The sequence below is a fragment of the Phyllostomus hastatus genome, unplaced genomic scaffold (genome assembly GCF_019186645.2).
Source record: "Phyllostomus hastatus isolate PE091 unplaced genomic scaffold, TTU_PhHast_1.1 phas_contig_148, whole genome shotgun sequence".
Taxonomy (NCBI): domain Eukaryota; kingdom Metazoa; phylum Chordata; class Mammalia; order Chiroptera; family Phyllostomidae; genus Phyllostomus; species Phyllostomus hastatus.
Genome location: NW_025333607.1, coordinates 15,023,456 through 15,035,735, shown reverse-complemented (window position 1 = coordinate 15,035,735; position 12,280 = coordinate 15,023,456). Strand labels below are relative to the sequence as shown.

The 12,280-nt window shown below is 40.4% G+C and overlaps 1 protein-coding gene across 6 annotated transcripts in view; it reads left to right on the top strand.

The window, feature by feature from the left end:
- MARK1 (microtubule affinity regulating kinase 1) overlaps positions 1-12,280 on the top strand; it is a 71,960-nt gene that overhangs the window by 26,656 nt on the left and 33,024 nt on the right. For all 6 annotated transcript variants that reach the window (XM_045816876.1, XM_045816868.1, XM_045816859.1 and 3 more), the window contains exons 2-5: positions 1,741-1,944; positions 3,145-3,198; positions 7,678-7,726; positions 8,828-8,893. In XM_045816876.1, the coding sequence (XP_045672832.1) occupies positions 1,741-1,944; positions 3,145-3,198; positions 7,678-7,726; positions 8,828-8,893 (373 nt within the window). The remainder of the gene's footprint in view (positions 1-1,740; positions 1,945-3,144; positions 3,199-7,677; positions 7,727-8,827; positions 8,894-12,280) is intronic.

Below are 12,280 nucleotides of genomic sequence, written 5' to 3'. Positions count from 1 at the left end.
TAGCCGAGGCGGGGAATAGACGCTCTGATCTGATGTCTGGCTTTTCCTTGGTGGTCCTGTCCAAGCGGAATTTGAAAGGATGAGTTAAGAGTTCACCGAATAGCCCTGGCTGGCGTACCTCAGTGGATTGGGCACGGGCTGTGACCCAGGCATCACAGGTTTGATTCCCAGTCAAGGCACATGCCTAGGTTGCAGGCCGTGACCCCCAGCATCTGCACATTGATGTTTCTCTCTCTCACTCTTTCTCCCTCCCTTCCCTCTCTAAAAAAAGATAAATAAATAAAATCTTAAAAAAAAACCTAGTCCATTCATTTAAAAAAAAAAAGAGTTCACCGAATGACTCTTTCTGAATGGAATTGATTATTAAAGATGTTTCCTGTCTCTTTTGACTGCTGAATTCAAGTAGTACGTCCAAAATATTGTATTGATTACTTGTGTTTCCTAGTTTATATGTATGCCAGTTGTGGAAAGGCGATACACGTAAGTCCTCTTGAGCATTCCTGGTGGATCTAGCACTACCGTAATGCTGAGTGAAAGTGTTGATAGGATAGGCTCCTCCTGTTTCCATTGTTTTGGCTTATCACTCAGTGCTGTTCCGTGTTTTTCAAAGTGAGGTGATACATTGTCATATTTTTCTTGCATAGAGTTAATTTTGCCTTCTGGTCATATACCTCATTTAATCTCGAGCTTGAGTTTTAAAAAAAATTTGCAAGTAGTAGCAGAAAAATGACTATCCTTGAGTCCTGCTTTGCCTGAGACTGGTACATGGAGTCGCCTTAAGATCCTTCTGATCAAAAATGTGTGTCCTGTACGATCGGACCACAGAAGTCTGATTTAGTTAGTCGACCCATAAAAGGGTGTCCCCTTCTTTTGCTAATTTGCCCTACTCATCTTCGGCTATTTTTACAAAGCTAATGGGAAAAAGATGTTCTGTTTATGTGTGATTCTATGTTTTCACAAAGCCAGCTAGAAATGTTATTGATGTAGGAATGCAGACAAAGTTAGACGTGAGCAGGAACGGTCGGGGCTGGTGAAACAGTGCGTGTTAGGCGGCTTGGCCTGGGACCTCCGGGGCGGAGCTGGTGGGTGAGCAGGATGCAGGGTGATCTTGGGCTAGTGGGGCTGAGACCGAGGGAGAGCTTTGCTCGGGATCAGCCCTGGGGAGGAAGGCTGCGGGTATTAGGTCCTGGAGCTGAGCAGGTCTGTCTGCAGCTCTGGCTTGGGTGTGGTGAGCCAAGAGGCGGATCTGGCAGGAATTGACTAGAACGGTACCCGAAGCCGGGAGCTGGATGGTCACCTGGCTAAGTTCTGTGCCCTGCAAGGGAATGCATGAACATGACAAGTTTACAGAAATAGAGCTGTCCTCGGGAGGTTGTTTTTTCTTGTCTTGGCATTAAAGACATTTTAATGAAGTGTAGTGCTGGACTGTGATGCCATCTGAACTAAACGAACACACTCTGAGAGGAGTGATCGCCTCTGGGGCTCCTGTGTATCTAACCCCTTTGGTCTTTTCATCTCAAGCAGGTGCCTAAAACTATGCAGAGCATTTCCTCATAAGCAGTTGTGCTCCCCCTGGCAAAAGGAGCTAGTAGAAATTACAAGTAGAATGCCCAGACTTTAAAGTCACACGCTGCAATGTATTTTCCTTGATGATGAATTGTTAGTGAAAAGCATCTGTGGTCTTTTTGATTGTCCTTTTCTGACGGAATGACCGATGGAATCTTTTAACCTTTTTCTTAGCATACGTCTGTGGATGGACACCCTGAGCCCCACGTGCAGCCCCCCAAATCCAGCAGCAGACAGAACTTCCCCCGCTGCAGGAACTCGGTCACGTCAGCCGCCGACGAGCAGCCTCACATTGGAAACTACCGCTTACAGAAGACCATAGGGAAGGGGAACTTTGCCAAAGTGAAACTGGCAAGACATGTCCTCACCGGCAGAGAGGTAAGTTTTCGGGAGGCCTTCAAAGAACTGCGTGGATAGGAAGTGTTTACCTGTTTAGCACCTTGTTAGACAGCTTTCCTGGGGCCGGTGCTGGGAGTAAATGGCTCGTGCAGCCTGGTGAATGCTGGTGTGTGTGAGCGGAACGCACCGGGCAGGGCCATATCCTAGCGGAAGAGGCTGACCTTGAGGGTGCAGAAAGGGCGCATCCCTGCAGTAGCCTCTCAAAGATCGAGTCAGATGTAGATGCCCTTTTCTCGGGCTTCTGTCTTCCGTTACAAGGTTTCTGTAAGTATTTGGGATGACCTTTGTTACCCAACTGTAGGAACTGAGCAAAGATACGTTTTTATTAAAAATCAGGTATGAAAGGTGCAGAAAGTAGCCCACTCATGTTTATCTGCTTAGAGACCAACGAACAAGTGTCGTTATATAGGTGTTTTATAAGAAAATTGGGTTTTAACATCCCATGTGTTTTAAATTATGTATATTTATATAGCAAAGATTTATACAGTTAATAATAATTAATATGAATATTTTAAATACTTTAATATGTTAAAGATGAAAACAGTCAAACATCTAACATTGTATATTACGTAATGTTTACTGGATTTAATTAGGACTTTGTGAAAAATCTCAGTCACAAAATGTTTTCAGTCTGTTTTGGTGTTGCTTCTTCATCCTTATTATTGCTGTCACTTTTCCTGGAATTTAGTTCTCCGTGTCCATTCCGACCCCAGGAGCTATTCAGATGCAGGCACGTTGGGCAGAGACCTGGAGGACATTCAAATCCGTTTCGTTGGTCGGCTACAACTAAGCCTGGGTGTCCAGTTTCTCTGCCCACCTAACCATTTCACTCACATAAAACTTCAGCTACTGAAAGTTTATAAGCCCCTCCCCTCTGATAATTTGGAACTTATCCAGATCCTGAGTAAAAGGTTAAGCTGCAGATGACTTTTACTTAAAAAGAGGAAACTTGGGAGAAATATCAAAAGTGACATTTCATTGAGTTGGAATCTGACAGGCTAAAGACTGGGGTCAATGGAGTATAGTCTTTTGCTGCCAAATGGTCAAAATCTGGCCATCCAGTTGTGTGGGCCCTAAGTTATATCTAGTTGGAAATAAAACAAAAGATGTTTTCTTTATCAGATTTTATTCATTAAAATGTATATTCTCAAATATAGTTTAACGATTCTCTTTTTTTAGGTTGCTGTGAAAATAATAGATAAAACTCAGCTAAATCCTACCAGTCTACAAAAGGTATTTAATAATTTTAATAGTAAGTAATTAGAATGTGAGTTTGTTCATTAATATGTGAGTTCTGTAAAGTCAGTTACCCTAAATTTTTGACTAGGTGCAAAATGGCATCTCATCAATATATTAAGAAAAGACGTGATATAAACACATATTTATATTTAATATTTAAGTCATATTTTTTCAAGTGGTTGTTTGAAAAAATATCTACTACTCAAGTGCATGTGCTGTAGGAAAGGAATTTATGCGTTTCATTCCATGGAATAAAACTTGGTGCCAAATATTTTGAGGCGTTCAGGATTCTGCCTCATGAAACATCGATTTGAGTGAATATTGTCCATAGGTGGGGTTCCCTTTATTGCTTCACTTGCTTTTCTTCCTACTTCCATAAGAACTAGTGTTTCAGCTGCCTTGCAGTAAAAGCTATGAACATTTCTTCAGAGGGCAAAAATACAATGAAAACAAGGGCAAGAATACAGAGCGGTGAGGATGGAGGACACCCTGGCAAAGCTGTTTCATGTTGCCTTAGTGCTGGCTTTTGTGGGGAAATGTTCTCAGATACACATTTTTACTACTTCAAAAATGAAACAGATACTTTAGCGTTTGTGCCATAGGCATTGATTTTGTACGGAGTGAGACAATATCCGTTGTGATTTTTATTAGAATATAAAGGGATCATAGCCACGTATGTAAATGTCACATAAATAACTCTGGGCTCCTAAAACAGAGAGAATGTTACACATAAAGCCAGTGGGCCTCTCTGGTAAAGCCGGTTACGTGTTCCAGAATATCTGCAAAATCACTTTTGTCACAAAGACGATTTGGTCCCTAAAGGTGGAGGAAGAAGACAGAACCACGGCAGTGATGTGGAGAAGGAACAATTTAGCAAACGATCAAGAAACCAAACTCGTGCAGCCAATCAAAATTGTGGGCAAATACTTGGATGGAGGAGAAAGCAGGAAGGCTCTTTGAGAGTACTCTTTAACAATCCCTCCGCTGAACAGGTGTCGGAATATCAGTCACTCATGTGTACCTGCTTTACGGCATGCTTCCCTTGATGGTGCCGGGTCCAGTTCTTTTCACGGGTGTGGGTCATTTGGAGGAAGGGCCTTGTCCAGTTCCTTTGTGGGTCAAGTGAGAACCTGAGTGATAAGAGTTAGCATTTGGTGAGCTGGGCGGGGTGGACTGTAAGCGTCCTTGAATCAGTAATGATGGAACACCACGAGAGTCTTTTTTGTCTCCTGCAAGGAACTGTAGAGCCTTGTGATGAAACGAGATCACCCGAATGCCCACTGCACATGGGTTCATCCTCCAGGGGATGAGTGGTCAGCAACACGCCTCTGGTCTCCGTTCAGTTCTGAAGGAAATACTGAAAACAGATTGTTACAAGATCATGGCTATCAGAAGATGTGTCTCATTAGCATCTAGTGGGAAGAGTTGGTGGGAAGTGTATCTTTAATGATGAAATGTGATGGATGTTGAAGGAAAAAGGTGTTTAAACAAATGTCTTTTAAAAGGTGACACCAAGCCCTGGCTGGTGTAGCTCAATGGATTGAGCATGGGCTGCGAACCAGAGGGTCGCCAGTTCGATTCCCAGTCAGGGCACATGCCTGGGTTGTGGGCCAGGTCCTCGGTGTGGGCCACTTGAGAGGCAACCACACATGGATGTTTCTCTCCCTCTCTTTCTCCCTCCCTCCCCCTCTCTCTAAAAATAAATAAATAAACCCTTAAAAAATAAAGGTGACACCAGTAATATTATCTAGCTAAAATGCCAACAGCTTAAATGTAAGAGTACCAGATTTTCTGAAAAGATCAAACTGACCAAAATCTGACTTTTCTAAACCCTGTCGGCACACATCAGTTACTGGAGCCGTTTATTTCAGCAGGAAAACCCTTCCTGTCTCCACAACAATGGTGAATACCTCTGTCTGCCTTAAAGTTAGGCACCCCTAACCAGGGATTGTTCATGAAGAATCACTTTAGTTTTCATTTGTTTGGTTTTGTTTCTGGTTTCTGTTACTTGTATTCTGCCTCTCGACTTTTAAAACCTCTGCTCTCATTGCTTGGTTTTTATTGCTCATAATGCATGCACCCATTTCTATATTCTCAAGAAACTATTTGAGATGGACTGGAATAGATACGGAAATTTTTTTTTCTTAGAAACAGAGGAAGCTAAGAATCTTTAAATCACCTATGAATTTTAGACTAACCATCTGGCTCTTTTAAAAGCCATATTCTCATTTAGTTATTTGAAGAGTCATACTTCTATTTTTTCCCTAAGTTGGGCAGTTTGTTGACATAGTAAACAAGTCTATTTTTAATTTTTGGATGGGGACTTCAACATGTCTTTCCCATTTGAAAAACAAAGTTGCTTTCTCATGGTATTTTTTATTGGACTGAATTGTTTCATTTCTTTCTTTCTTTTTTTTTTTAAGAAACGAAACTTTGCAGCTACAGTTGAAGCCCTATGTGTCATTTCTTGGTTCTGTTTCTGTCTTTTCCTACCTAGAAAAGAACCACTGTTCTGAATTTGGTCTTCCTTAGTCCCATTCAACTTTTTAAAAAATGTTCACATGTCTATATCTGTACATAAAATACTACATATTTATTTTTAAACTCCCTATCCTTTTGCAACTTGCTTTTTTCCTATCACTTCATCTTACCATTGTATTCACGTTTGTCTACATAGTTTAGCTCATTTATTTTCACTGCTATTATCATGCGCCATTGTATGAATATGCCACCGTTCACTCACTCTGTTATTCATGCTAACAGTTTGTCCCCTTTTTTCTTGGTGGATCTGTGAATTGTTCCTGGTGGTTTTGTGTTTCACTGTGTTATTTTCTAGTTCGTTAACTTTTTGTTTTTGCTGCCACGCGCGGCGCTGCAATGATCGTTACTGTGTACACCTTTCTGTAAAGATACGTAGAAGGATGTATCTCTTCAGGTGGAATTGTGGGGTGAGAGGGCATGCCTGTTCTCAGCTTTACTAACTACCGTCGGTGGGTCTTCAAAGAGGGCGAACCCACATGAACTTTTGCTAGCACAGTATCATCAGACGGACTATTGCTTGACTTCCTTGCACTTTCTATCCTCAGATTTCTTCATTTTCGCCAACCTTACGGATGCCAAATGATATCTTGTTTTCATGTAGAAGTGGAGTCGTACCGTGTTTGTCTTTATGTAACTAGCTTATTTCACGTAGCATGAGGTTTTCACGGCTTGCTCGTGTTATGTGTCAGAATGCCCACCCTTGTCGAGGCGGAACGGTATTTCATCACATGTATTGATCCCATTGGTTTGTTCATTCATCCCTCAGTGGACACTTGGGTTGCTTCTATCTTTCAGCTCTTGGGGACCCCCCGGCCGTGAATGTGGGTGAATGTGGGTGTATGTTAGAGATTCTGCCCTCACGTCTTTGGGATGTACTCTACACATTTGGGATATTTTCTATACATTCTCGTCAACACATCGCTTTCTGGGTTGTTGGGGTTTTTCATAGTAGCCATTCTAATGAGCCTGAGGTTATATCTCATTGTGGTTTTGACTTGCATTTCCCTGATGACTAATGATATCAGGCATTTTTTTGCATGTTCTTTTTGGCCATTTGCGTATCTTCCTGAGAGAAATAATAACTTCTGAAAGCACCAGTTTTAGATTTTATTCTGACAAAACACATATGTCCCAATATAGACTTTTTGGAGTATCATCAATTATTGGTTTTCCTATTTTCTGTAGAACTAGTTATTTGATTTTGATTCTAACAAATACTCAGAGGTAACATATAGTAAAAAAAAAAAAGCTCAATCATGCTTTTGAAAAACAGGCCTTACATTGTTTCAAAGTAAAATAAAAGGAAGGGAAATTTTAATATTCATGTTTCAGGTGACTTATTTTTGTTTTGTTTTGTTTTTATATAAAGCAGTAAATATATTTTATTATTTTTAATGTTACACAAGTCTCCCTTGAAATGCTACTGAAAACAGTTTTATTTCCAAATATTATTTAAATATAGGCTTATATGATTTCATCTTTAATAAACTATCTGACCAACCAGTAGCGATGACTAAAGAGTCAGACACCCCCCCGCCCCAGGAAGGTTGTTTAGAGATAAAAATGTAGTGAAGAATCATTTAGCTTCATTTCCATAGTATTTTTCTTTTATTCTTGGTAATGAACAGTCAAATAAAAGTTTAAGATTTATTGTGTATTGTTGGGAGTGGGGAGGGAAAGGTGAGGGGGGGAGAGAGAGAGAGAGAGAGAGAGAACCCTCTGCATTCATCTAGTTAATATTGTTCTGGGAACCAGGTCTCAGCAAAGTCAGAGATGGGACTGAGAAACAAGTCTCTTGGTTCTTATTAGTTCATTCCCAGGATCCTGTAGTGTGTTGTGAGCAGATGAATTACTTCAAACGGATGTTTCGATTGGTTCTCTGCTGGGGTGTTGTTTTTTAACAGGAGTATGTCCACCTGTTTTCTTCAACAGTTGTTTCGAGAAGTTCGAATAATGAAGATATTGAATCATCCTAACATAGGTAGGAAATTTACATATATGTTAAATGGTGAAGTATTTTCCTTCAAGTGTATCTGCAAAGATAGCAATTGTAAGAGTATTTTATATAAATAGAAGAAAAGCCATAACCTGAAATCTGAGTGATAACCTGAGAAAGTGATACTTGGGTAAAAATGGGTTATAAAGACTTTAACTAAAGGCTACAAAGTACTGTTTTTGTACTACCTTGCTATCTTCTGCTTTTCACTAAAATAATGGATATCATTTGGAGTTAATGCATATATATATTGTTGTATCTCCTTAATTTCTCTAAAGAGAGATTGCATGCCATTTAGATATTTATAAAAAATGAATTCCAGGTAGTATGGTAATATACATTGTGGTTTGATCATAGTTTATAGGCAAAATAACTAATTTGAATTAAAAATAGAGCTGATTACAATTTTAAGGAATTCATTTTCATAAATTGTGGTTTTCCCTTATATTTACAAATATATTGATTACATGTATTATATGAAATCATTGGATTGTAAGAAGTAGAAATCAATTCTTCTAATCTGTTTTTTAAACATTTATTTCTCGCACATTTAAAAATCTTGTTTGTTAGAGATGTTGGTGTAATTATTTGTAGTATGTAAATTCAACTACATAAATTTTATAATTGAAACTTTCACCAGAAACTTTTCTAACATCACATATTGATAGAATTTGTTGTGTCTGTCCTAAAGATTATTTAACATTTTTTGATACACCCAGTACAGTATAACATCTTTTAGAGCTTCAGTTAAGTTTGTCTTACTGCAAAAAGAGTTTAATTATTCTGATTTTAAGATTTTCCTTTTCCTCCAGTACTCTGATCAGGAACCACCATGGTCTTTCATGCCGAAAACTTAACTCTCTTCTGACCCGGCAGGTGGTTCCGTGTCGCCTCATAGTAGCTCCTTCTCTTCCGCAGTAGAATGGCCCTTGGGAGACTTTGTGAATTTAACAATGTAATGCATAATCTTTAATAACTGCTCAGAACTCCCCCTGGGTGAGCAGTGCCTTCGGTTGCATTAACACACGTGCGGAGCGTGCCCACAGTTACAGAGCCCTCCCCCTCTCTCTCTCATTTCCCTCCCAGTGAAGCTGTTCGAGGTGATCGAGACGGAGAAGACCCTGTACCTGGTCATGGAGTACGCAAGTGGGGGTAAGGACGCAGGCTCGGAGAGCTAGCGGTGGCGAGCCCAGAGCTGCTGCCGCCGCCGCCACCACCACCACCACCAAGGGCTGGTGACAGCATTTATGTCTCCGTTGTTGGGAATGAGTTTGCAGTTTTATTAAAATGCCTTTAAATGACACCTTAAGGAAAATTCTGTGTTCTCTGTCAACACCTCTTGATCCTGCATTTAAAAGTTGGATTTTGGGCTTATTTAAAAATGTCTTAGGGACATTTTTTAAAGCTCTAAATTTGCATTGTTACCTGTGAATGGTTTGATTCTCTTATCTAAGTAGTGTATTATAATAGGTTGTATTACTGTGATGATTAGAAGATGCACTTGGCTATAAGCAGGAAATCTGAAATTCAGAGTGTATTTAATAAGCCTATGGCAAAAGCGTATTCTAGGTCAGGTGTTTATTTTGCTGATTGTTCATATATGACAGATTCTCAACCTATATGTTTTCAAGATAATCCATAAAGTGTTTTAAACAAATATTGATCTACATATATTCTAAGTTAAAAGACTGGGTTGCCAGGGAAATAGTAAGATGCACTTGTAGTAGAATATAATGTGATTTTTACTACATAGTGTCAAAAACGGGAATGATTTTTTAAAGATTTTATTTATTTATTTTTAGAGAGGGAATAGAGGGAGAAAGAGAGAGAGAGAGAGAAGAGAGAGAGAGAGAGAGAGAAACATCAACATGCAGTTGCTGGGGGTCATGGCCTGCAACCCAGGCATGTACCCTGACTGGGAATTGAACCTGTGATGCTTTGGTTTGCAGCCTGCGCTCAATCCACTGAGCTATGGCAGGCAGGAAGGGAATGATTTTTTTAAACGCTGATACCTATAGAAAACCATTCTCATCGGCCTTTCCCTCAAATGAGAGGTACACTGGCTGCAAATCCCAGTTCTACCAGGCATAGGACTTAAGCTTCTCAGAAACAGGTCTGAAATGTATGGAGTTAAATCATCCAGTAAGTGAAAAAGGAGTACTTGCAGGTTGTAAGGGTTCAGGAAAAGTAAGCCATTGAAGAAGAGGGTGGGCAGCTCTCTAAGTGTTTAAACCACTTTGGCTAATTAACTCTTTTGCTAATCAATAGAAAAGCCGTGTTGGGTCCTTTTAGCTGATAAAATGTATAGATTTTCCTGGTGACTCAGATTTTATGCAACTAGAATGAAAGGATTTATGCTAGTCCACAGCCTCTAAATTATGTATTTATAGACTGTCTCTTAGACTCCAAAGAAATTTTTTCTGCAAATATTAAATACATTTTAGCTGCATTTTCAGTTTTTTTATGCAGATTGAAAGTTTTGGTAGATTTGGTTTTATACAAAGCTTTTTTTCTATCGTGAAGATTATTTCAGTGTAGATTTTTTTTTTTTTACTTAACCGGATAACCTGTGCTATTAACATTTTTTTATGTTAAACAGTTATTCAGCTGTGCAAATTTGCATCAGAAGGAGGTCTATAAGAAAATGAACAAACCTACAAAAAACACACAGTGAACCATTGCTCTACTTTTCTGACCTTTCGTTAGATTTACGTAACATCTTGTCAGCGTGGGAACCCTGGGTGGTATTTTTAGCTCAGACCTTTTGCTTTTGTTTTTTTGTGTGTGTGTTTTTTTTTTTCATTTTAGTCATCTAAACTCTAGGAAAAGGGGCTAGACAGGCTTTGGTAGGAAACATGGTAGACTGCCAAGGATCTGTAGACACCATTCTGTGTGTATGAAGGTCCACCACAAGCCGTGTTCATGTGTACACTGTTCTAGCAAGGAACGGTGAGTACAGTCAACTCTCTATTGGTGCTAATGAAGGGGTCGATGGCTGGGGCGGCTGAGCGCACAGGGTCCCTCCCTGCTGCTGTCCTTCAGAAGCGTGGTGGCAGGGGACGGTGCAGTGTGGAGACGGTGTACTGGCCTTCAGCCCCAGCCAGGTGGTGCCTCATTCAGTACTGATTCCTAACGACCAATTTTCTCTGGTCTTGCCACTCGACGATCCTGTAACCAAACCAGCCTCATTCTGGGCAGTAAATCTGAAATCATTTTCTTGCCCTTGGAATCTAATGATGGCGAGGCTACACGGGATAATACCACACTGCCCATTTCTCCCCTGAAATGCCCCAGTAGTTTACGGTTGAATCTGACATGCTCACGGAAGTCTAGCGAGAACAGGCGTCTGACAACCGCCTCTTTGCCGGGAATGGACCGGCTGCTTTCGGTTCACCAGCTGGGTACCAGATTTCTAGTGCTGGGGGCGGCAAGGACCTCCTTCACGATTTCCAGCCACATTTTGTCCAAAAGAGCCTGTTCAACGTAGGCATCAGGGGTACTCTGGAATGGTGTGTTTATTCCTTCTTCCTTTGCGCAAACACTGTGAAGTGTTTGCTCTGTACTAGGTAATATTCTGGGGGCTGGGAACACAGGGGGCAGCTAAGACTCAGTCCCTGCCCTCCAGAAGATTACATGCTAGCTGGGGAAGCAAGCTATACACAGACAGTGTATCATACGTGACGCGTCATGTCAACATTTGGGGTCGAAGTGTTCTGGGCAGAACTTACGAGAAGCCCAACTTTTTGAACTTGTGTGTGTATCTTGCCCAGCCGGAACTCCCCTATCTAGAATTCCCTATTCTGATGGGTCCATGAGAGCATCCCTTCACGTCTCTGTGTCCATCACCCCATGCAGTCATTTAAGCACCGTGCTGTCTGCATTGTAGATGTGTTAGTTCCATCCGACATACACCATGACATGTTTGCTTTGTAATATTTTACTTATTCCCCAGATTGATATTGCATATCCATGTGTATGTAATATATCTGTATACCTAGATACAAATATATACTTTATTGAGTGCTTACTATATGCCGGTCACTGTGCGAAGTACATGCATTATTTCATTTAATCCTCACAAAAGCCACGCGAGATGGGCAGGAGGTAGAAACTGGGCTGGGTGAAGTTAAAAACTCTCCCTAATGTCCCCAAAAGGCTACCTTGGGCTGAACCAGGGTTCCTACCAAAATCGGTCTGATTTTAAAGTCTGAGTGTTTAGCCACTTTGCTGTACTTGACAAGAACTCTTTAAGCCATTTGGTGAGTTTTTAGCACACACGTATAGCCGTATGATGCAAATGGTCATTAAAAAGACACAAAAAATAAATTTCTTCCTTACATGAAGATATTTTATTTTTAATATTGTAACTAAACATTACTTTGAGGGTTGGTTTTTTTTACTATTATTGACTGAAAAAAAATGAAGGAATTGTAGACACGTCAAGTAGTAGATCCAATAGAAACTTTCTCCAGTTTGTAGTTGTCTGTAAATTCTTTCAACAAATACGTATGTCTGTCCACCACAGAGAGATGTGTTCTG